The sequence below is a fragment of the Watersipora subatra genome, chromosome 10 (assembly GCF_963576615.1).
Source record: "Watersipora subatra chromosome 10, tzWatSuba1.1, whole genome shotgun sequence".
Classification (NCBI taxonomy): Eukaryota; Metazoa; Bryozoa; class Gymnolaemata; order Cheilostomatida; family Watersiporidae; genus Watersipora; species Watersipora subatra.
Window position 1 is genome coordinate 39,214,491 of NC_088717.1, and position 27,510 is coordinate 39,242,000.

At 39.2% G+C, this 27,510-nt stretch overlaps 1 protein-coding gene across 1 annotated transcript in view; it reads left to right on the forward strand.

The window, feature by feature from the left end:
• The window catches only part of LOC137405824 (uncharacterized), a 46,790-nt gene extending 29,994 nt beyond the window's left edge, over nucleotides 1-16,796 (forward strand). The window contains exons 12-17 of the mRNA XM_068092241.1: nucleotides 719-906; nucleotides 2,279-2,461; nucleotides 5,160-5,382; nucleotides 6,549-6,689; nucleotides 7,374-7,483; nucleotides 16,234-16,796. Coding sequence (XP_067948342.1) covers nucleotides 719-906; nucleotides 2,279-2,461; nucleotides 5,160-5,382; nucleotides 6,549-6,689; nucleotides 7,374-7,483; nucleotides 16,234-16,380 — 992 coding nt within the window. The 3' untranslated portion in view covers nucleotides 16,381-16,796. The remainder of the gene's footprint in view (nucleotides 1-718; nucleotides 907-2,278; nucleotides 2,462-5,159; nucleotides 5,383-6,548; nucleotides 6,690-7,373; nucleotides 7,484-16,233) is intronic.
• Nucleotides 16,797-27,510: the final 10,714 nt, after the last annotated feature.

Here is a 27,510-nt window from a genome sequence, read left to right on the forward strand (position 1 = left end):
TTTTCGCAATTGTTTGTCTCGTTTTAGAAGTTTAAAAGCGCTACTCAAGCATCAATGCTAATGCTAATGATACTCACTATGTTTATGTAGACAGGGTTTGGCACTCAAACTGTATACATGGATTATCAAATTTGTAAAATGTATTTAGAAAGATTTATGAATACAATACATATTCTATATACTATTAACATTCATTCTTGTATATCAATAGCTTAAACATTGATATTTATTTATAAGTAATGTATTATTTGTTTCATGTTGATAGTGAAAAATACATACATGGACATGTAAAACTAACTTAACTAATGGTGTATAAAAAGTTTGCCAACACTGGTGTGTTCAATTGAGTTTTTCATTACAATTGCAAGCAATTACTGAATAAAACAGTTTTAAAAAGTTGTTGGTAACATAATTACTAATTGTTAAAGAACTGAATACTATTTACTTTTGATTTAGTTTATTTATTAAAGTTTATAGACCTTAAACTGGACTAAAAAATTTGAAGGTACTTGCTGATAAAGAATTCGTCTGTGAAGATGGAACATCAGCGAAGAATACCCAAAGCATCAGTAATTTGAAGGCATCAGTTGACTCAAACAATGTAGAGTTCAATAAAATCATGTTTCCTGAACAAAACTTTGGAGCCTTTTCAGAGTTTAGATAATTTTATTAAATGTTTTTGTTGGAGCATTCATTCATTCAACGCATCCTATTACAGCGCGTGAAGAGCCAAAATCACTCCGAGCTGAGTCAGAAGACATAGATGGAGAGGCCAGTGACGTGTCGGATCCCGAGGAAGAACAACACTTTTTGCCCAAGTCTGAAAACGAGCCAGCAGAGATCTCAGTGCAAGTAGCATCAACACGTTTGGCATGTATAAGAAAGAAGTTTGCCAATACGGAGGAGGTACAAAGATGTTCAAATGCATTGTTTTTTGGATAAACTTCTAGGCTAGAATAATCAGTTTGTAAGGTCATAACCAGAGCCGTATAGCTTCACAGAGTTTCGCGGCCAAAACCGGAAACAAAAACGCTTGTTTCCAAACAAACCCGATCAAAATACTGATCTTTAATGTAATATTCTTACCTCACTCTCAATACCTCTCTCTTTTGCATTTACTTTATGTTTTCACAAATGAGTTATTATTAACCTTTAGTAGGAAAATTTGTCCTCTTTCAAATGATGTATGATACAACAATCAATTTTAAAGAAACTGCTAATGGGAGTCATTTTTGTTAGTTAATGTGGCGGCCTCTTCATTATAACTTATTGAAAATAGTGGATGCGGCCTCTTTGTTTGGTAACAAGCAAGCGCACATATACTGTAATTATATGCTTCCAGGGGTTCCATAACTCAAAATATCATAGATTAATAGATTTATTACTTATATCGACATCATAGACTAATAGATTTATTACTTATATCGACATCATAGACTAATAGATTTATTACTTATATCGATATTATAGACTAATAGATTTATTACTTATATCGACATCATAGACTAACAGATTTATTACTTATATCGACATCATAGACTAATAGATTTATTACTTATATCGACATCATAGACTAATAGATTTATTACTTATATCGACATCATAGACTATTAGGTTTATTACTTATATCGACATCATAGACTAATAGATTTATTACTTATATCGACATCATAGACTAATAGATTTATTACTTATATCGACATCATGGACTAATAGATTTATTACTTATATCGACATCATAGACTAATAGATTTATTACTTATATCGACATCATAGATTAATAGATTTATTACTTATATCGACGTCATAGACTAATAGATTTATTACTTATATCGATCGTATTACTTTCAAAGTTTTGAGAACAAATAAGCGAGAGACTTGGGAGTTACAAAGCGGATTTTGACACTCCATAGCGCATGCTGCTCACGAAAAGCATTTTAATCATCTACCTACATGTTTTAAAAACTTCATATCAAGCTGTAAACCACGTTATGGGTGAACGTAAAACGTATCAATAATTTTTCGAAAAGAATTCGCAAATGGAGGCAGAACTGGGAAAATAAATCTGCCCCCAAAGGGTTACAGCAGTTTTTACGTAGAAGAAGATTCGTGGAAAAGGTATTAAGTATGAACTTAACAGTTTTTCTACAAACAGATAAAAAAAACTTTTATCTTGGAATATGATCTCCTAAATAATGTTGCCTTTTTAACAAATCTGAACATCTGAATTAACTGCCTAATTTTCTGTGAATTTTTTCTAGTTAATCTTTTATTGAAGGTGTATTCCATGTCAACCCCAACCGGCACTTCGATCAGAGGACGTACTATCATTATTAACAATGTGCACTTTGGAGAAGAGGTTCTTGAAAGAAAAGGATCTGAAAACGACGCTAATAATCTTTCTCAGCTCTTTACAGCAATGGCCTTTGATGTTGTTCATGCAAATAATCTCACCGCTGAGGTAAAAAATTCCAACTTCTTACATTGCATTTAATGTCACGCCAGAACTCTATTTGTATACATTGCGATCAACCTCACACAGCGCAGGCAAACATCTATACTGTTTACCTGCGCAGTTAACCTCACTGCAGACATAAACAGCTCTACTTCTTTGCTGTCGATGATTAAAGCTTCTTGATATATTATATATATCAAGAAGCATATACATGTATATGTTATGTATATTAGCTACATAGATCAATGCCTTGATCTAGCTAAAAATTTATTTGGCATACAATTATATAATTTTAATTTGTTTTATTATTGTAGCAAAAATATCGTATTGAGTGGTTTAGAAACCCATACTAATTATCTAATGCATACACTACCTGGTAAAATCATCAAAATTTTATATAAATACTGTAAATATTAAAAATTAGTAACAGAACAGTATGTTAACCTTAGTAACCATAGTTACCTACAGTAACTTTAGTATATTTAGTGGTTATGATCTGCAAGTAAATGTAGCATTACAATGTACTAAGTGCAGTACACTACAGTATGGAGTTCTTACTTTTGAGACAGGCGTATAACATAAAATTTTAATTAATATACTAATATACATATACTAATATACATATAATATACATATACTAATATACATATATTAATATACATATAATAATATACATATAACAATATACATAAAATAACACTAATATACTTACTAATATACATATAACAATATGCATATAATAATATACATACATATAATAATATAAATATACTAATATACGTATAATAATATACATATACTAATCTACATATACTAATCTACATATACTATTATATCAATACTAATTTACATATACTAATTTACATATACTAATATATACTACTATATATATTAGCATATCTATTCATATAGATATTCATATACATAGGTATATGTATATATATACGTATACCTATGTATATATATTATATATATACATATATGCGTACATATATACACACATGTATGCATATATGTATATATATACGTATACCTATGTATATATATATATATATATTATATATATATACATATATGCGTACATATATACACACATGTATGCGTATATGTATATATATATGTATATACACACATATGTATATGTGTATATACATAATTATATGTATATATACATGTATGTATGCACATATACATACGTACGTATACGTATGTATATGTATACATATACATACGTATGTATATACACATATACATACGTATATATACATATACATATATGCATGTATGTATGCACATATACATACGTATGTATATATATATACGTATGTATGTGTATTGCTAGATTTTAATCGCGATAGCTGAACAGGCAGCTATATATAGGTACATGTATATGTATTATATCTACCAATGCCATTAATCCCCTCATTTGGTTGACTTCACCATTTCTCTTTTTTGTATTTTTTGCTTGTTTTATGATTCTTGGATGGCATAACTTGAAAAACATTTCTGTTTGATATGAAATTATTGCCATCAAAATAATATGTATGTCTGTATATAGCATCAATGATATACACCCAAGGATAGCCGACGGCTCTCATATGGGTGGGGTTTAATGATCGAGCTCTGTTAGGATTGTGCTGGCCGGGGTTTCGGAGCTAACACACTTTTCACGGGGCGGTCGCGTTGCCTTGTTAGGTTTTGGAAAACACGACACGCTGTTATCGTTTCATTGGCTCATTCAGTCAGTAGACCCCGCGGGTCACAATTGCAAACTTTGAATTTCTACAATGTAGGGGTAATACCTAACCAAAATAATGGATTTATTAAAAATAAAACATTTCAAAACTACCTACTTTTACTAATTTTCAAAATGGTAAAGGTCGTAGTATATGCTTAAAGTTTAATATAATTTACCCAAAATTACCCGAACAACGGCCTTTTTTCCCTAGTTTTTGATTAATATTTTGCCACCCCTGATATAAAATCACAAAGTCTTTCATCGTTGTCACATTGTTTTACCTTGCCAATATGATGGGACAGCAGGCAAAGCTGTGCAGTGTAGTTTTCATACTCAAAATCTAAATATAAAACCGAATTTGGGCTATTTTACGATTGTGACTATTAATATCACGAATGCTTGTGAATGGCAACTGATTGATCATAATGGTGACAATATTGGAATACTGTATTTATTTGACAACAAAATGAATTCAACAGATCAGTAAGATAACCACTATAGTTCATAATATTTTTAAATTCACAGGGGGCTTTATTCAGCATATTTGTTTGTTCGGGTGCCGTGTTCGGGTTCATCCCAACAGAGCTCCATCATTAAACCCCGGCCATATGAGAGCCATCGGCTATCCTTGGGGGGGGGGGCTGTATATCATTATTAGCATATATTACTTTATTGACAGCAATTCCATTTCAAACAATTGTGATCTAAATTATGCCATCAAAAATTCATAAAACAAAAAATATATAAAAACAAAAAAGACAAATTGCAACAGTTCATCAATTAAATCAATAAATCGCTAGTGTTAGTGTCAAAAATCTGAAAGCTGAGAAATCAACCAAATAGGAAAGTTTTAAAGATAACGCATAAATATAAGTATTTACGGTATAACAAAGTGTTTTGGTATTTGAAGCCGAAATTTCAAGAGTATTTTTATAGAAATAATTTTATTGTACTCCGATATTGTAGGGAATGATGTCACTAATTGAACAAGAGACAGATGATCCTAGACATAACAGCTACCAAGCATTTGTCCTGGTCATAATGAGTCACGGCACTCAAACCGGTGGTGTTTATGGTACCGACATGAAGGCAGTTGGGATCCAATACATTGTAGAGTCTGTGTCTGCTTCTAGATTTGCAGGAATGAGTGGCAAGCCAAAGTTGATCATTGTGCAGGCTTGCGGAGGAGGTAATTTAGGAATATGGAAAAACTTTATCGATGTTTTTCACAAGCTGCTGTGATACATAAACCTCTGGACCTAAAACGCTAAGATTTATTATTTTTATGATTATAATTCACACCAATGGTTCATAGCTCATAATTCACACCAATGATTCATAGCTCATAATTACACACTGCATGACCTCTTTTACGCAACAGCTTTAGAGGTCTTACTACATTTACCGCTATGAAATGAAGCAAGTTTTAAAACCGATTGAGTTTCTGGTTGGTATAATATAAAAAAACTTAGTATTACAGATCAAGCCACTCAAATCGAAGACTTCTCACTGCTGAGATGAATTTTTGAATATCATCTGCGACCGATCTAGTAACACAATTCTTTCCAGACTTATGCAAAACCTCAGCATTATTATCATAAATATTGTAGTAGCGTGGCTACCTTAACCGATTTGAGACGCAGTTGTTAAACAGACTATATATTTGTGTCCTCCCAAAATACCTTCCTCGCTCATAATTGTCATATGAATGTGGATTTTCATGTACACATCACTATTGACATTGAAATTAAACAGCTCTGCATGGTGTCTTGAGCCCAAATACATTTAATAAAGTAAAATATTTCTTTAGGTTTATTTTTCTGATCAATTAAATGGAATTCACCTGGATAATTATAATATATTCTGGTGGCAACTGTTTAAAGATCTCATAAACTATTGGACTAACCAGTTGACAGTCCTGGCTTTTTCAGGGTGCAATAATATGACATTCAGAAGATATTCTGTGTTTGGTATGGCTGTTAAAATTTGGCTGACTAAAAATGGGTGGCTTCTATCATTGAAAGTCTTTTGAAAATATTTATGACAGTTATTTAAAACAAATACTTTTTATTCAAAGTTTGTAAAGGCAGCTCCGATAATCAATATCGGCAGCATCCCTTTGGGTACATTCCTCTAAATTTTCTCCAATTTGTTTTATGTATTTTTTAATAACAAGGCCTTTGAGAGAAGCGTGTGCCATGATGGAGATGCATGTGCCAAAACAGAACAACTATTTGTTAGCTAAAATATTTTGACTCCATCAGCATTCGGACACATAGTAATGAGCTGTGTAGTCTTACTTCCTTTTCTGGAAAATGATGTCTACAACTACAGTGTCTATGTCTGCTGCTACAGATAAAAGGGCTTTTGGTGACTTAGCAGTTCATCTCAGACCCAGCGCTGATGATATCAAGGCAGCTGATCTAGATGAAGAAGCTCGAAAACTTGCAGGAAATCCTAGCGGCGACATTGTTGTAGTTAAATCTAGTTGTGAAAGTAAGTAGCAATATTTAATTAAGACAAATATTATTAATTTTGAGCTTTTTACGCTAAGGTTGCAAAATAATTTTTTGCCAACATATGCATGATCAGTAGCTAACTTAGGTATGACTAATGTCTAACACAAGTATTACTATCATCTAACTGAAGTTTGACTAGTAGTTAACTGAAGTATTACTACCATCTACCTGAAGTATGACTAGTAGTTAACTGAAATATTACTAGTAGCTAACTGAAGTATGACTAGTAGTTAACTGAAGTATGACTAGTAGTTAACTGAGCTATAACTAGTAGTTAACTGAAGTATGACTAGTAGTTAGCTGAAATATGACTAGTAGTTAACTGAAATATGACTAGTAGTTAACTGAAGTAATACTAGTAGTTAACAGAAGTATGACTAGTACTTAACTCAAGCGTGACTAATTGCTAACACGCATCAGGTCAATAGTTAGCATACGCCTGACCTATCGCTAACTTGTCTGATAGTTTTACATGAAAACTCCTACCATCTTGATGGTATGGCTATTCAGAAAACTTTCCTTTTGGAGTCATAATGACAAGATGATAATAGAGCTCATTTCAAAGATCAAGTCTTTTAAGCATGAATTATAGCATGCGAATTGACATGGGAAAGAAACCACACATATGTAAGATTTTATATTAAAATGTTTTCCTTTTTAGAATATTCTTCCGCCAGACATCCTAGATATGGTTCACCCTTCATAAGGTGTTTGGTGTCTACATTTGCTAAGCATGCCTGCCATCGAGATGTGGTAACTCTTCTTGAGATGGTGAGTCACTTCTCAGTCTGATCCAAGTTCTTTTCTCTTACATCTTTTCTCTTATCCTAGCTATATCCTTTATTTCTCTCTATATTTTATTATCTCTATATTTTATTCTAGCTATACTCTTTATTTCTCTCTATATCTTCTTATTCTAGCTAAAGTCTTTAATTTTCTCTATAGCATATTGTTCTGGCTATAGTCTTTATTTCTCTCTATAGCATGTAGCTCTGGCTAAAGCCTTTATTTCTCTATATCTGATTGTTCTGAAGTATGACCTTGAGCTATAACCTGATTTCTCTCTCTCTATCTTCCTGTTCTTGCTGTAGCCTTTATTTCTCTCTATATCTTCTTGTTTTAGCTATAGCCTTCATTTCTCTCTATTTCTTCTTGTTTTAGCTATAGCCTTTATTTTTCTCTATATATTGTTGTTGTAGCTATAGCCTTCATTTCTCTCTCTATCTTCATATTTTGGCCATATCTTCCACTCTTGTATTCATCCTCCTGCTCTAGTAATAACTTGCAGTTCTACCTATATTTTCTTTTTCTATGTTTTCTAGTTTAACTTACATGTATAACATCTATCATCGCTCATATTGAGTACTCTAACCTGTCTTGACACAGATACATGGTTTCATTACAAATGCACCATACTATCTATTTATTTAAATGTGTGGTGGAAGATCGTCAGGGCCAGCGCCGGGTGCAAAGCTGACATCGAGGAGGTGACCGACGCCGTGACTGGAGCGAGCACTGACGCGGGAGGCAACACGGCCCCCTGTAACATTTGCAGTCGACCGATAGTTGGCTGCCAAGTCAACTATGCTACTGAGGGATAGAGCCAAAGAAAGAGCGAAAGGGATATAGGAGTCACAGGGGTAACGAAGAGCAGAGCACCTGAAAGTATCATCCTATTCAGGTCACCTCAATACTTTTGGCTTGGAAAACGTAGGGTGCTTCTTCAGCCGATTCCAGGAAGTAGCAGAGACAAATAGCTAAACGAAAACTACCAGCCTGCTCCATCAGCAGGAAGCTGTCAGAATGGAAACAGAACTGTGGCCAAACCGATCAAATGGAAACCGTCTTTGACATGTTATGAGCTCAGTTCGTTCTCTTCTCCAGCCAGACTCGGTGTGCCACTACCTTCTAAAAACAGCCTTGTTATATAGGGTGGCTAGTCTATGTGGCCTACTGAGACTTCCCGGCTCCCTACAGAGCAAACATATCCAAAGAGCAGTTTTGCAGCAACATGAATTACTCAGGCCTACAACGTCACTTATTTGCACTACCGACCTCATGTTGGCTGACGTGGTCCACACTGAAACTGAGCTTTTTCGAGTCAAGCCTTAAGAACACCAGTTGACGGTCATCAGATCCATGGATGATGTACAGGCTGAGAGGACTGCTGTAGAGCAAGACTAGACCGTCAGCCAGCTTGCACAACTCGTGCAGCAACTGACGAAGCAAGTTCAGCAGCTACAGCAAAAGAAGGACCGGCCTAGGGAGTTCAGGGAAGAAACTCAGACAATGCTGGGAGTGCAGAGGCCAGAGCCACGTCTGCAAGGACTGCCCCAACCAAAAGCCACAGAACCGGGGCACTTGCGAAGGGCCGCAACAGCAGTGCTGACTACTAGTTGTACTGAGGCCCTGAACCGATCCTACTCTGGCAAAAGACACTCTGACCTGCTGGTTGGAGATATCCTGCCAGGCGGAACACCAGCACAGAAAAGCTCAAAGAGTAATGAAGAGATGAGACGAAAAAGGTTTGCCCCCGCCACACCAAATGAGATGGTAACGAAGGAGACTTCCACTATAGCTCTCTAAAATTGCTACAAGGTCTTAGAGAAGCTAGAGTCTGAATGCCTTAAGAACAGCACAGACATGGAAATATGTCCCGAGCCAGATCAAGCCACAGGCTGTTTCTGCGAATGTACCCAAAGATCAGCCTGAAGAACTCTGGCCAGTGCACAGTGGAAGCCTGTCTTAAAATCAGCATGGCCGACTTGCCTTACGTCCTTCTTCTGGTTTTAGCCAATACACCAGGAGCTTACTCCAAGAATGCTTTCCTTTGAGATCACTCTCAAAATCAAGTCCAAAGGTTCCTGGCTGGTGCATAGTTGGAAACCTGCCGTAAAAGCAGCAGAGCCGACTTGCCTTACATCTCTTTTTCGAAATCAAAAGGCACCTTAGACGGCTGGCTCAGCACATTCAGGAGTGTCTGGCCCCAGAGAATTTACCTTGCGAGGCAAGGGTGCTATTGAAACTGATCAGGGCGCAGTCTTTGGACCAGCTCCACTCTCTAAAATACTTCCTCGCCGAGAAGTTAAAAAGGCGGTCTATTCAGTTACTGATCAATTCCGGGTACACCATCAACTTGTTAAGTAAGCAAGTGTTTTACACGCTCCCTCAAAGGGCAAGGAACTTGGTTAAAAAGAGTGACAGTCACAGTATCATAGCCATGAGACCCAGCTGCCATTCTACAAAGTTATACATTTGCCATACAGCTCTGAAATGTAAAAACCGAAGAGATCTTTGTGAGGAGCTACATCAGTGATGACTCCATTCTAGGGATGCCCATATTGGTGGGGCACCAGTGCGTTAGGGAGTTTTCAGAGTCCGTAGTTTTTGTCGACGGTCGGCGCCTGACCTTTACAGATAAGCATGGGCAGCCGCTACTCAGCAAAATGCAAGTAGTAAGGAATATGGTAGTGCTAGCCTGGACAGATGTCTGTTCCATGTAGAAGTACTAACGAAACTGTAGCCCATTGGGGCTGCTAGAGGGTTGCTCGAGGGTTTCCGCTGGCTATGAGCTTGAATCGGCCTGAGCCAAAGGAATGCAATGCTTGAAACTCATGAACTAACCTCTACCTCTCTGTGCTGGCATCATGGTCGGCACATACTCAGGAGTGGAGGACTAACAGGGGAATGACAAACCGCCTCTCTCCAGCTCGGGTATTAAATCCCACTGTGCAAACATTGGAGGCAGGGTGCCAGCCTACCTGGAGGACTTATTTATGGCAGTCAGAAAGAATTGCACAAAGCCAAGACAAGCCGAGCGACTAGCGAGGCTGCTGACGCGCTATCAATGCATGTTCAGCATCGGTGAAGGAGACGTGGGACGGACCTCCGAGGTGGAGCATTACATTTTCCTAAAAGTGGAGACCTTGCCCATTCAGCAGCCTCCACTTCAACTAGGATCAGAGAAGGATACAGAGTGACAAGTCCAAGACCTACTCAACAAGAGACTTATCAAGCCAGCTAGAGGTGTTTGGAGCTCTCCGGTAGTTTTGATCTAGGACGGAAAATAGCATTGTATGGTCGATTACCGTCAGCTGAATGCAGTCACCAAGAGGATGCCTACCCCCTTCTTTAGGTTGATTACAAGTTTGATGCTCTTTTCGGCAGCAGATTCTTTAGCACACGGTCCTTGGTCAGTGGCTACTAACAGGTGCCCCTGGACACCAATGCACAGGGGAAGTCAGTATTTGCTAGCCACTTCGGCCCGTTGATGCGAAAGGTCGTGTCATTCAAGTTTATTTTCGTGACAGCCATCTTCCAGAGACTGATGAAGTGTGTACTACATGGCTTACATTGGAAGATATTGTTGCTTTATCTAGGCAACATCATCATTGTCCCGACTTTGACACGCACTTACACTGGTAAGAAGAAGTTCTAGAACCTAAAAAGAGCCGGACTGAAGCTGAAACTATTTAAGTGCGAGCTACTCTGGTCACCGGTGCGTTACTTGGGCCATGTAGTTAACGTTGAATATTGGCTAGTAATCTTGAGAAAACAAGGACAATTCGAAAATCGCCAATTTTGGAGCACCGAGCCGGACTATGTCAGGAGAATGCCGATGGCCCATCAGACAAATATGTAAAAACTGCAGGCATTGCGAGCTCCTTGAGCTGAGGGATGGTGAACTGACTCAGAAAGAGGTTGCCATGGAAAGCCAGGCCTTGTTGAGTGGACTAGAGTGAAGCCCAACAACAGTATCAGAGGTCACCAGAACTACGCTCGAGATGGTCGGTCACATGGGCTACCCCGCTGCCATAATGGCAGCCATGGGGGTTGACCCAGGACCGGCTGAGGCTACCCTGGGACTATGCGGCACGACTCGGGTAATGCCTCAAGGTGACGCTGACAAGGCACTGGCCCAGATGCAGGCAGCTGACCGGGAACCTATATACCAGGTATCACTGGTGGCCATCATATAACATGTATCACTCAAGCAGAGGAACTGACCAAAGATCAGCTGGAGCTAAGTGACCAAGAACTACAACAATTACACAGGTATTAGCCATTTTTCTGGCTGCAACAGAGTGGGTTATTGGAGGCTCAAAATTCCACATGACCAACCTCGATGGTGGGCAGTCTACTCACTGGCCAACAGAAAAACAATTGTTTGGTAAACCTACATCCTTGCTCTATCTGAGGTGAGTAGGACAATTGGTCGACTCTGATTGACCTGGTACTGGCCAAGAATGACAGTCACGGTGAGCAGACTGATCAACAGCTGTGAGGTTTGCAAGGCAGTGAAGCATGAAGGAATGAAAAGAGTCGGTTGCAAACAGAGACTAAATGCAGAACACTGCTGGCAAAAATTGGTCGTGGACCTGGTGAGATCGATGCCAACAATGCCTAAAGAGAACAAGTGGACCCTGGTACTGATTGACTCCTTTACCAGATGACAAGATGCTTTGGCCCTCCTGGAAGCTACAGCTCCAATAGCGGCCAGTGCGCCGGACAAACAGATTTATTGTTATAAGGGCCTGCTGGAGCAGACCTACACTGATCAAAGGGCAGAGCTCGAGAGTCAGCTAATGACCAAGCTGTGCCAGCCCTGCCAAGTGGAGAGGCATACTACTCCCTACCACCTTTGAGTCAAAGTCAACGGTATAGTAGAACATAATAGCCAGCAGCTGGGTGACTTCCTCCGAGCACTGCTGCTGACCAGAGACCAGTAAAAGTTGGATACGCTGCTCCGGCAATGATGAGGGTGAACCGCGGAACACCTCAATCAGCCACAAGAGAGACATCAATCTACTGATGCTCGGTTGAAAGTTACTCTTGCCGGACCAGTTGGGGTTTCACCCACCAACCATGGAAGCTCAGCCGATGCATGAATATGTGGTAGAAACACTTAAGAATCTGGAAGAAGGACATGTGGCTTTCAGAGATGAACAACTGGCTATCCGGCAAGAAGATAGAAAGGAGCCTTCACTCTATTGCACTGGAAGATTGGACTTGACTGTTGAATAAAAGAAAGAGGAGACAACATTAAGCTCCAAGCGAAGTTTGTAGTGCCGTACCAGGTCATTAAAGCCTGGCCCAACCATACTTGCTTGATTGCGCGTCAAGGGCAGTTCTCAGAGGAAAGTGAGAGCCGGACCAAACTCTTTCATGTTTGCCCAGAGGTTTTGGGATGAATGCCAGCCATGGTCGAGTCTCGCAGAGGTTCTAATATGCAAGGGGCCAAGGCTAAAAAAGCAAGAAGTTTGAGCCGAGCTAGAAACCCAACTGGAGTTGGTCAAAGCCAAGGCTACAAACAACCCAGAGCTCAGCAAAGAACTCTGAGCTTGACTGAAGGAGCTCCGAAAGAAACTAAAAGAGAAACAGGCTAATATTCTAGAGCAAATCAGCGAAGCCTTGAAGCTCACAGCCAACAACACTCGACGCCACATGGCATAACACTCCGCTAGCTCAGACCACTCGGTTGCCGGATCAGCGTAAAAAGTGGGCATGGCAATCAATCTTAAGCAACCCTTGCATGGGGATACAGAGTCCAAGAAAAGGTGGCAATCTCAAGGGATTAATGGGCCAAGCCATTTGCACACCACAAAGAGCAATAACTATACCGGAGATGTACAAACACTTATCTACCAAACACCACTTGATATTATCATGAACCTGTCGACCGGCCCCAACTGGGTGAAGCTATAGATTCTATTGCAGATTTGTTGAGCCTGTTAGCACCATTGGAAGCCGAGAAAGAGAAAAGCTTGGAGCCTTTGTCCGTTCGTAAGAGCACAAACATACCAGACTCAAACGAGGCAGTGGTGCCCTCCAGCATGGAAGAAGGAGAGTCTTTTGGCCAGGCTGCCTCCACAAGCGACTCTTTTCCAAGCAGAGAAGCTCATGTCAAGTCCCGCCTGGTTGGTGCTCTGCCTTCCAACACTCAATCAAAGCCAGCGTGAATCATACCCTTTAAGGAGATCCCGAGCAGCCAGCCGGAAGAAGAACTTCTTGAAATTCTCAAACGACTTGATTGGGTAGAGGTTGAGCGAGAAGTTGGCCAAGCCAGCCACAACACAGACTTAAATCCAGTCTCGACAGCTACGTTTGCAACTGAAGAAGTTGCCTGCCAAGTAGATCAAGAATGATATCCGGACGAAGCATTTTGTCAGTGATGCCGAGCAGAACAAGCCCGGCACCAGCGAACTGTGCGGCATCACCACCAGCATCCAGAGGAGTAGGCAACGTGTATTACAACGAATTCAATGTCCTTGCCGATGGCAACAGGCCTCATGTGACCAAGTGATGTTACACTGAAGGGCACACAAGGGTAGCAAGTGTGGTTGCGCTGTCTACCTTATTAATGAATCCAAGTGACCTACCTTCTTGCAGGAGAGAATTCGGCTTACCGACCTCCCAGTGAAGCCATGTACTCCTACACTGACCACGGCACACCAGTTCCCAAGAAACTAAAAAACAAGTCGATCAGTGTGGACAGTAGTGCTGGGCACGGGTAGCAATACTCGTTGAACTCGCGGGTTTATCTTCTCTCGAGTATCGGGTAATAGAGATTTCGGGTATTCCGGTCCTTCGGGTTCGGGTTTTGACTTTCAAGTTCGGGTTTTGGTAAACGAATCCGTCGGGTAGTGTTAACAAAAACTCGGTCTATTGCACCCTGTGCTCTTAGTCTGGGACCACAGGGCATTTCTGTGTCATTTTTGCTAAGGAGGCATGACAATGGGGTTCAACGAGTCTTAATTTATTAGATAGAATAAAACATATCATACCTTATTTACTATACCTACTAGAAATATTGTAGTCAAGCAGTGATTACTTGTCATTAAAAGGTGAGAAGAAATACTTTCGTCAAATTTTATTTGCGCAATTAGCCAAATCGGCTTCGTAAACAAGTCTATGCCTTTTTTTAATACGGCGCGTGTTCGCTATCACTGATAACACATAGGTCCTTAGTCTGTTTCCGCTATCGCCTTGTTAGAAACAGCCATCAGCGTTCGTAGTAGCAGTGAAAATTTAATAACTCTGTTTAAATTGATTACCACAGCTAGCTATTATGGATTACATAATTCATTATAACCAAGTTTTACTAAGCCAACAAGCCTTACTAACGGAAAAAGCCGATAATGTAAAGTTTTTTATGAGATTTAGAGCACCATCTACAGAAAGTCAGGGAGGTACATAGAACATGCTCAAGTATTAAGCTACCATAGACATTATCTTCTGCCACCTGTTGACACGAAAATGCTCTGTAGCCTCAGACTATCTTGACTGTTTAACAATCCACCTGTTAACGCTGCGAGTACGAATGTCGGTTGATAAAAACTGTGAAAAATGATAAATAAATTGAAAAGAAATCTAATTGCTTTGTAAATTTGAAGATATATCTGTTTAGAAAATTTAAACGTAAAATTCATATCAACAAAACCGATACCTGAAAAACCCGTAGGCAAAGAAATACCCGAGCCTAGCACTACTAGCTACCCGATACTCGAAAAACCCGAACAGAAGGGGGCGGGTCTAAACCCGTTGACCAAGAAGTACTCGTGCCCAGCACTAGTGGACAGGCATGTGCCAAATGGAGGTCAACCCAAGCAGCCGACCAACCGAGTCGTCGAAGTTGAAGCCACTTCGGCGATCTCAGATAGTATCATTACCGCCAAACCGGCCTAGATCTACCGAGCCACGAGCAGAAAGTTGCCTGCCAGGATGAAAAGACCGGTGAAGGAGCCAACCAACAGACCGCTTACCCAGTCCAAGAGACGTTCCAAAGAGCCTTCAACCCAAACCGAGTCATGTTCAGGAGCGACTAGCTTGACTGCTCGGATGAACTACGGCCGACAAAGTCATCTATTGCCAGCAAGAGGGGAGTGCTCGCCAGCTGTTGGAAGACAGGCAGCACTGGCAGTTGTCTTTCTAAACCGTCAACTTGATACAGGCTCAGAAGCTAACCAAGGAAGACTGCAAGTTAGCGGAGATAGAAAGTCTGGTGGCGCCTGGAGGACGGTGCATGATAGCACTGGCTCTGGTTACAGTTGATCTTTCCTCTCGACGCTGAGTGGACAGCCTTCAAGCGCTTTCACCGAAGAGAGAGTGTGATGGAAGATCCTCTGGGCCAGAGATGGGTGTTGAGCCGACCGATGCCATGACGGGCCAAGCCCTGATTTGACAGGCGACATGGCCCCAATAATACGTCCGGTCAGCCAAAGGTCAATTGCCGAGTTGACAATGCTACCAAAGGATGGAGCCAAACAAAAAGGAATAGGTAATGTACATCAGGGGTCGCAGGAGCAACAAGGAGCAGAGCACCTGGAAGTCTCATCTTATGTAGTTATTTGTATGCCTATTACTTTTGACTGTATTATATATTTGTGAAATATATACAGTTGTTGCCTTGCACTCGAGTGGTTTGTTTCCTTGAGGAGCAAGTAGAGGAAATGTTCAAGTCTTTTACAGATGAAAGAAACTGTAAGTGTTCATGATTACCTACATGTAGTTTTGTCTTACAGGTTCAATGCAGAGTAAAGCTACTGAGTGTTCAACTGGAAAGTCGGGACTATGTCTATCCTCAAGTGCCTGTGATATGTAGTACATTATCCGATGCCAAGAGCTTCTATCTATTCCCTGGCTACTTTGGAAGGCAGGAAACCAGCTAAATTAGGTTTTAAAACTGAATCGCTAAAAGATGAGTTGCTTTATGACATTGATTTCATAACTTTTAGGTTACAAGTATGTATTCTTATTAATAGCACCTTGGCAATCGATTGTGCTGTGAGAGATTTTCAGGTGCAATTACTATATGTACAATTGATTGGTACAACTTGGTAGATCAGCACGTGTTTGCGTGCTGATCTACCAAGTTGCATGTTGTAAGTTCAAATCCCTTACAGTCATTTTTTTCCATGCCTCCAATTGTGGCTTCTGGTAGATGTACAGCTGTTATCATGGTAAAGACTACTGAATTCCCGATGTTGCACAAGTAATGAGAAAGTTTTATCGAGAAAACCTATTTTTAATCAACATATACAATATTTACCATTCTTACTTTTAAATAAAGGCATGTGTTTATTTCTTTGTACTGTGTTTATTTCTGTGTACATTTCTGTGTAATTCATACTGTAACGGCTGCAGTGCCTACTACAGCTCTATACTGATTGCAATAGTCTTGTTGGCCATGTGAGTTTAAGTATTTTTCTTCCAGTATGATTTCCATCATAACACTAGCTTGGCTAGCGTAAAGGCGAGTGAAGCTATTCTTGGCTTCACACCTAGTGTGAAGCTAGAAATGATAGGCAGGTGTAATAACCATGCACAATCTATGCCATAGTATAGCTAGTTGGACACATATGGTATTGGATAGGCATGTCTGTCTGCAGAACTAAAGGTTTTGAGTTGAATTCATTGCACAGCGCATTTTTTATTCTTCAAACAGCATTAATATAACTGGACAAACGGACAGATAGACAGACACTGAAGTTTATATATATAGACTATCTGTTGACATAAAGCTGAAGAATACTAGACAAGCTTCAATTTAGATGATCTATCAAGAATTTGAAGGCTATCTTTTAGATCTTACGGTGTTTATCTACAGTTATTGAATTTCACAGCCAATTTCCTGTTCCCATTTCCTTTATTTGTGACTAATTATAACTAACTACCATAGATTTCAACCAAGATTATAATAACATTGCATAGCTCTATGTAATAACCAGTACTAGTAATCAAAAGCAAACACTGGGTGATTTGTAAACACAGTTTAAATACTGTACTAACTGTTAAATGATTATGTAATATTCATCAGCAGTCATGTTTAGTTGGTTGGCGTTACAGCCTTCGAGCATATGGAACCAGAGACAGTTGAAATTCTTCCAATGCCTTGTCAAGAAACAAAGCTTGGTGCACTCCTTCCGGGTATTCAAAGCAAGGATGATGAAAGCCAACAAACAATCCAAGAGGACGTAACTTCTCTGAGTTATGTAAGACTTCGTAGACAATGCTTCCTGAGTCACCATCTTGCAGTGTCCTGCACCAATATCAAAGCAAATTTTTAGAGGCACAATTCGCCCACAGAAGCCAGTTGCAAATGTATGAGTAGGTTCAGAAGCCCTTTTTAATGGTCTGACATTGGCCACTTCAACATATTTGAGAGAATCTTTAGGAGAATCTTTATAATTAAAATCATTATAATTAATAAAATTATCTAATGCTAGAACAACAAGATGGACGTATGATCTTTGTACTCGTATTCAATTCCCTCACCTACTATCTTAGTTAGCATTTTCAGAAAAAACCTCTTTGAATAGACTGTAAGTAGCCTGCTAACAATTATTTTACTATCAAACATCTTAAAAACTAGTAATGCTGACATAGGAAGAGGCAGGCCTAACTGGGTCAATAAAAAACAATAAACAATATGATTGGGAGCAGAGACAGCTTTTAAAAACTAAATTACCTCACATTACCATCCTCCGTGTCCAATTTAAAAAGAATATGATGCGGTATTCCAAGCTGTCGTTGTTGTTGTGGCATCAGCCTGTTCCGATAAAGATAGCCATAAAATTCTTTCACTTTTATTCTTTTTCTGGGTTCAGCCATAGTGTAGTTGGCTAAGCACTGGTCATTTCTGATGCGAATGACACGTGAAGATCTCAATGATTGCCATTCTGCAAGTTTACCATCAGCCTCTCTAGCTATATTATCACCAATACGGAAAAGGGCGATGTCATTTAAAAAATACTTAAAATTCAAATTATCATCGATGTGGTAATCTCCTCCTGCAATGTTATAGCGGTATGCAAACAAAGGGCGTTGCTGGACATGTTGAACAATTCTCCTTGGATCCTGAATTACGACTCCATCAGTAGCGTTTAAAGCCTCAATGTTTGCAACATAGCGATTGCGAGTTGTCTCTTCCAAATACGCTCTTACGATTTCATTTAAAAGATCATCTCGCTCCTGAATGTTAGCTGCCCTCTGTAGACGAACATTGTCGTCTTTTGTGAACAACATGTGTGCAGGACCCACCGCATATGCTGCTTCCTGCATAAGACAGCAAAACTTTGCCAAATCACAAACATCTCGTAAGTGGAATAGCTATTAAGAAAAGAAACAAAATAAAACAGGTGTTTTTATGAAACCAATCTAGAAGAAATGTGGTAGTAGTATATGGACTAGAGCTTCACGATATGATAATTAAATTGTTTGGTGGTGATTTTAAGGTAGACGATTTAAAGATCGACCTACATGTATCTAAAGAAATATTGCCAATCAAATAAATAATATAATCGTGCAATGGCGATTTATCTCACACCTGACGATTTTCAAAGTGAGCGATACTGGAACTAAAACACACAGGCCTTCTACTCTTACAATACAATCGTTCCATTGCCTTCCACGCACATACGCATTCGTGAACTAAATGTTTCTAATTATCATGAACACAAAACTGCTTCTATTTAAGATAAAATATATAAAAAATATTAACAATTACAAATTTTTTTAAAATATTAATAACATTACACGTATCATGATATATCACGAATCGTCTCTTTGCAACACCAAACCGTCTGGCGATTTTTGGAAATCGTGAAGCTATAATCTGGACTCGTGTGGACAATATGAAAATCAGATGGTGAATAAGTCAACAATTATAATGAGATGAAATATCAGTTGGGAATGAACTGCCTCAACCAAGCCGGAAAGTTTGAAGCCGACTAGCTTCAAGGATGATTCACGTTGCATAGCCAGTCGCATCATGGTAAAGATAAATTGCAAATCTGGCACCATATGTTGAAATACCTCATTTCTTTACTTTGATTTTTGACTCAAGATTCAGCTTTCGAAGTTGGTTTTTAAACTTGGCAGACCAATCACAGACTAGAACAGAGAATTTTAGAAAGACCAAGAGTAAGCAATTGCTAATTCATTTGAAATGAATCTGTGATAGCAAATATAGTGTAGTTGGCATGCTCATGATGATTCACCCATCCATTTAATCCATTTTACTTTCAGAAATAAACCAGCTTCGCCAAGTCTTTTTCTAACATACTTCTGCTCAATTTCATGTGTTGCATTTGGATTTGTTCAACTATTGTAGCACGAGACCAATTTTTCAGAAGCCTCTATTGTGGAAGATTTGTGTTGCATTGAAAAAGATTTAATCATAACACAGCTTCTATGAATACATAAAACTACAATTATTGATCGATATGTTGCTCTGTAGAGCAAGCAGACCAACATGAGCAGGTGTAATGTTGGTCCAGCAGAATTCTAAACGACGACACCAATCTTCTGAAGCGCTTTGTTTAATGGAGAGGTTTGCTCAATAAACTGCTGAACAAAAATATATATAAACTGTCAGCAAAAATAGCTAATTTCAAAAGCGACAGCTTAGAAACCTATCAATTCTCTTTCTGCTTTCTACTATACATTTTTCATCTGCGTGTATCATTGTATTTCATCATGTACCTAACAAGCTAAGTACCTACTTACCCGCTACTAAAACCAATGACTTACCAAACCAGCGCTCAATGGTGGATATGTTACCTGATTTCTTCTTTCTTTTACTACCATCTCCCAGATCTGAGTGACTCCAATCGGTTCATACCTCTGCAGCACCCCATGGTCCCAGACGCATTGGCGTGTGATAAGTAGTCCGTCATCTGGCAGATGAAGTACGTCAAGCTCGCCATCCAGGTTCTCATTTTCTTTCTGTATATCCTCATCTGCTATTCTGTCCACACCAATCCCAATGATGGTGAACTTCTTTGAATTCTTCGCATCGCGTGTTACAACGTAATTCAACTCCTTAGGCCCAACCCTGTCGCACAGCCTATAATTATGATGAACTGATAAAATCGGTTAAAGTAAATGTTTTACTGCAAGCAATTTTGACAAAAAGGTAAATTCACTGTCTAAAAAAACTTTAACCCTACAAACAAGGGATGTAGCGTTGCTGATGGCCATTCTGCTCGGTGCCTCACCGACAAGTCAGCTTCCATGTTTGATGAGTAGAGAGCAAATACAGGCACAACAGTAACCTTACAGTACACCCACCTACCACACCTGAGGCAGTGTGTGATGGTGCATAGGAAATATACGAAATTTCATACTCTAACCACTTGACATATTGTCAAAGCATAACCAACAATGGTAGGCATCGCAGTTCTAGTTCAAGGACACTCCATAAAGTTATTTCTTGAGAGAAACCGAAAATCAAAATTGAAAATCCCCTCAATATTTCCCTCATGTGGTGCCTTTATATACTTTGAACGGGTAAGAGCTTATGGCATGCCATATAGATTGACACATTTCATGAGAACAACTGGATCGGAGAGCCTCGAATAAACTGACTCAGCTTAATATGCAGAACATTTTTAAATGTAGAAAAAAGCCATTGCCAAGAGTATTAACACCCCATAATTATTTGACATCAATTGAGGTTTAGCTTTTTGTCTAGCCCTCTGTACCACCCAGACTATACAATATACCACCCAGATCATACAATATACCACCCAGACCATACAATATACCACCCAGACCATACAATATACCACCCAGACTATACAACATACTACCCGGACCATACAATATACCACCCAGACCATACGATATACCACCCAGACCATACGATATACCACCCAGACCATACGATATACCACCCAGACCATACGATATACCACCCAGACTATACGATATACCACCCAGACTATACGATATATCACCCAGACCATACGATATACCACCAATACCACACGATATACCACCCAGACCATACGATATACCACCCAGACCATATGATATACCACCCAGACCATACGATATATCACCCAGACCATACGATATACCACCCAGATCATACGATATACCAACCAGACTATACAATATAGCACCTAGACCATACAATATACCACCCAGACCATACTCTTTCTCTATTGTAACAATACCACCAACTCGCTGCTTATCACAAGTCAAGTACTGTAATGCCTGTTAGCAATAGTGATACAATTATTTATATATTTAACTATATGTTTAGATTCAAGAGATCGACTTTAGTAATATGATGCTTTTGTTATGATGGAACAAAAATTGTAAAGTTTTCCTTAGCACCTTGTCAAGTTAAGCATTTATCTGCAGGACATTTGATCTGCAGGAGATTTTAAAAAATCCGGACACAACCAGGCTTGTTGCTAGTCTGTTTTCCTTCAAATATAACAAAGCCTTTCATTAATTGAATAACATTGAAAAACATCGAATTAAATAAGACGTTCAATTTAGAATTGAGCTTACAGAACATTTCAGTCATTATAAATAACAAGTTGGTAGTGGGTGTCTACATTTACAGGCTCAGCGAAATTGTTACGTTCAGAATTCTCTTGAAATTTCTATGCATGATTTGAAGAGAATATTTATGTCTCTGTTAGTTTATATATGTATAAATAAATTGATACATATACAAAATGTGTTTTTTGGTAATTTTGTTAAACCCTGTGTCTATTTATAGCAATGAAAAATCCGCACAGCTCTCGATCTGGATCTCGGGACCTCCAGATCAAGAGGTGGCAGATTTAACCATTAAACTACACGGATTACAATGTATTCATCGAGCAAATAATCATTACATTGGTTAAGATACTCATGCTTAAAGCACTTGCTTGGAGTTGATAACTATTGTTTTTGTAGTTTTTTATGGAAATCGTATCATGCACACAGTTTGAAGTTGTTTCCTCATGTTAATCAATGGAGGGGCAACTCCCTATAATACTCTTGTTTTTTATTTGTGCACACCTCTTTTACTTTTCTGTTTCCTGTTTGCTCTGTATTTAACTGTTTGAATGAATACAAGACTGTGAGAGCCTAATCTTAATCAACTAGTAAACTTCTACAGGTTATGGGCCCAGGAACGTTATATGTACTGTGTAACTAGTTAGATTAGTCATCTGTCATCATTATGGACGATAAATGGAGTGTAGACAAACTTTTTAGCAGCAACTATGCCACATGGAAGTACAAGATTAAACATCTGCTGATTGCTAAGGAGCTATTTAGATATATTGATGGAACTACAGTTGCTCCGGCAAGCACAGCTGATGGGGCTGTGAAAGCTACCTATAATAAGAACTCGAGCAAGGCATTATCTCATATTGTGCTTGCGGTTGGCGATGAGTTGCTCTACCTTATAACTGAATGTGAAACGGCCAAGGAGGCGTGGGACAAACTGTCTAAACATTTTGAGAGAGACACTCTAGCTAATAAAATGTTCTTGAGGAAGCGCTACTTTCGCTCAGTAATGTCTGAGAGCGCATCAATTGAAGGTCATCTAAAGAATATGAAAGATCTCACAAATTGGCTAGCTGCTATCAAATCACCTATTGCAGAAGAGGACCAAGTTGTAACCTTGTTAGGCTCCCTTCCGGAGAGTTATTCAACTGTAGTTACTGCTCTCGAAACGCAGAAAGATACGCCATCGCTAGAATTTGTTCAACAAACTTTTCTAAACGAAGAACAGAAACGAAAAGAACATAGCTCTGTATCAGAATCTAGTGAAAGAAATGCTGTCGCCAACCCTGATACTGCTCTCTCGGCTACAGACCGCAAATTAGACACCAGGTTACCTGCTGGTACTGTAATAAAATTGGCCACGTTCAACGTTTCTGTAGAGAGAGAAACGGAGAGAGAAAAAATGCAGAACCCAAAGATGTTCCACACCTAGCTAAGCATGCAGCAGATAACTATCCTGACACGGGTGAGGCAGCCTTTTTGGCTGGTACGGGTAGTGACTCCAGCGATAAAATTAATCAACGCTGGCTGATAGATTCAGGCGCTACAAAGCACATGACTCCTTATAAAAGTTTGTTCAGCGAGTTCACTCCATTTGACAAACCTCATAAAGTAGAAATAGCCGATGGAAGCTCTGTAGACGCCATTGGGATAGGTAACATTAAAGTATCAAAGCAGTTAGGTCGTAGAGTAAATCGCAAAGCAACGTTATATGATGTTCTGTACATACCTGACCTAAGCACAAACCTATTCTCTGTTCACGCTGTAGCCTCTAAGGGCTTGATTATTCAATTTGGACATAGTCGATGTTGGATTAAAAACCAACGAAAACAAGTATGTGGCCGAGGAACACTCATAGATAAACTGTATTACCTGGATATAGAAACTTCAAATGACAGTGCGCACATCACTTCTCAAAGCGGTGAGCTATGGCATCAACGCCTTGGTCATGTTCATGAAGCCGCTATACATCGTATGGACAGGGAACAACTGGTGAGTGGCGCTAATCTCTCTGGTGTAAAACTAGGTTTGCGTGAACCATGTGTAAAAGGAAAAATGTCGAGAAAACCCTTTAAGCCCAATAGCGACATCAAGTCCACGCGTGTCCTTGGACTTGTACACACAGATGTGTGTGGTCCTATGCAAACACAATCCATAGGAGGTAGTAAATACTTCGGTACTTTTATCGATGATTTCAGTAGATATACCCATACATATTTTATACGAGATAAGTCTGATGTATTTTCTAGATTCTGTGAGTTTGCAGCTTTAGTAACCAACTAAACCGGAAAATCAATCCACACAATACGCTCTGATCGGGGTGGCGAGTATATCTTTACAGTATTCGAAAACCATCTAAAATCCCAAGGTATCCGTCATGAACTGACTGTTAGACATACTCCAGAGCAAAATGGTGTGGCCGAACGTTATAACAGAACGGTATGTGAATCTGCTTGTGCTATGATCATAAATGCAAATCTTCCCAAATCTCTATGGGCTGAGGCTGTTGCCACAGCTGTTTATTTAAGAAACAGATTTCCGACTCACACACACACAAAGCGCCTACAACACCTTATCAGATATGGTATGGTGAGAAACCTGATATAGATCACCTTCGAGTATTCGGCTGCATGGCATATGCTCACATACCAGACGCTATTCGTAAAAAGCTTGACGACAAAGCTGAATCCATGACATTTGTGGGCTATAGTGTAAGGTCTAAAGGCTATCTCTTATACAACCATCAATCTAATTCTGTGGTTGTGAGAAGGGATGTTATGCTCAATGAACAACAGTCCAAGGGTGGACAACCCTGCTACTGTAACAGTAAATATTTGCAGTGCTGACAAAACTCAACTTCGCCGATCTGACCATCCTCGCAAATCACCACAGCGCCTAGGTATAGACACCGCTTGTCATGTTAGTGAGATTGTCGAACAATTGAACCTTATCGAAGTAGAAAAGTGTGAGCAGCGTGATGAATGGTTAGCTGCAGCTGAGAACGAGTATGATGCTCTCATGAGCAATGAAACATGGACACTCGTAGAGCTGCCTTCACAAGGTAAATCAATTGGATGCAAATGGGTATTTAAGGCAAAATACAATGCCGATGGTCAAGTCGATCGTTTCAAAGCTCGCCTTGTAGCGAAAGGATATGCGCAAAAGGCTGGCATCGATTATGATGAAACATACTCTCCAGTAGTTTGACACTCATCTCTCAGAGCTGCGCTTGCTCAGGCCGTAGATCGAAGTATGCTAGTGCACCAGATGGACGTTGTGACGGCGTTTTTAAATGGCAAACTTGCAGAAGAAATTTATATGTGTCAGCCACCAGGCTTTGAGAAGACAGGAGAAGAACACCTAGTCTGTAAACTCAGTAAGACGTTGTACGGTTTAAAGCAGTCTCCTATGTTGTGGAACATTGTGCTAGATAAATTTTTCAAATTTCTTGGTTTCAGTAATTCAAATGCTGATCATTGTGTGTATGTACGCGACATATGTGAAGTGAAAACCATCATTGCTGTACACGTTGATGACCTAATTATTATGTCAGATACTGAATGTGAGATGAGCAAGATTAAACAAGCGTTAGCCTCAGAGTATCAGATGAAAGATCTTGGAAGTTTGCACTACTGCCTGGGAATTTCCATCCACCAAAGTGAAACCGCCATCACGCTAAGTCAAAAACATTATATCGAGCAAGTTCTACGCAAATATGGAATGGAAAATGCTAACTCTGTTTCTACCCCGATGGCTACCGATGTGAAGTTTATGAAAGACGATGGTAGTAAGCTAGCAAATGCATGTGTGTACCAATCGATGGTAGGTAGTCTTTTGTATGCGGCATCTGCTACTCGTCCTGATATATCTCATGCAGTGAGAGTGTTATCTTGGTACAACTCATCACCAACCAAAACGCACATGACAGCTGTAAAACGAGTACTCCGATATCTCAAAGGTAGTATAGACATCTGTCTTCACATTGAAAAACATAGCATTGGTGAACTGTTCGGGTATACAGATGCTAGTTGGGCGGACAATTGTGATAACCGACGCTCAACCTCCGGATTAGTATTAATGCACGGCTATACACCTGTTAGCTGGTTCAGTAAATCGCAGAGTATTGTTGCCGTATCTACCACCGAAGAAGAATATGTAGCGCTGTATGATGCTGCAAGGGAGGCCACATGGCTTCGTCAGCTATACGAAACTGTCACCAACTGCCCGACTCTAGCTATTAATGTCTATGTTGACAACCAGTCAACTATCACAATGGCAAACTCAGGTTCGAACACGAAATGAACTACGCACATTGACATAAAGTATCACTACTGTAGAGAAGTCATAGTAACTTCTTATTGCCCGACTGAGAAAAACATAGCTGAAATTTTCACAAAACCGCTCGCTCGCCCCCGATTTGAAGAGCTCCGTAAACTACTCATTCATTGACAATAATAATTCACTCGTTGGTTACGTGTATCAATTATTTTCCTCTGCTAATTGTAAAAACTATGTAGGAGTATTGTTTATGTAGTTTTTTATGGAAATCATATCATGCACACAGTTTGAAGTTGTTTCCTCATGTTAATCAATGGAGGGGCAACTCCCTATAATACTCTTGTTTTTTATCTGTGCAAACTTCTACTTTACTGTTTCCTGTTCTCTCTGTATTTAACTGTTTAAATGAATACAAGACTGTGAAAGCCTAATCTTAATTAACTAGTAAATTTCTACAATAACTAGCACTTTTGATGTTACGAGTAACGATTGTTAAGCTGGCCCAAAATGCGGGTATTGTTTTGTAAAGATTTTAGAGAAGATCTAGCTTTCCAGGTAAGTTACTCAAATTCATTAGGTAAATCATTCTATTACCCGTCTAACGCCTGGCATTCAGCTAGTGTTGACTTATAACTAGCCAAATAAAAAAGGTTTCTGCACAGAAAATTTAGCATTTTTTGCTTAATTTAGTTGCCATTGGCCGAGTTTCTTTAGCCAATAAATTTGAGTAACTTAAGCTAGTCTAATTCTTTACTATAATAAGAACTGTGTCAGAAGCTGTCTGAAGCAAGTTTGCTTATAATTGTAAACTGCTTATAATCGTTATGTTATGCAAATTATGTTATGTAACTTCAAGCAAGCTACATGTAGTAGAAACCAATAGTATGTACAGTTTTTTGTAATTGTGCTACATAAATATGTGCACAATTATCCCATAGTATGGCTACGACAGTGTAGTGTGGTGGATAGCGCACCTGTCTGTGGAATTGGTGGTTCTGAGTTCAAATCTGAAACAGATTTTCGTTGCTTAATTTAAATACCTCTAACTGGACACACCAGTGACAAACAAACACAGATTTATATCGATTAGCCATTTTTCTAGGTAAACTACGATTATTCCATTATTTATATAAAAATAGTCAAGCTTTATAACGTAAGTTATACGAGATATGAGCAAAGATTGTAAATATTGTCTTAACACAATCCTAAGATCAAAAATAATAAGA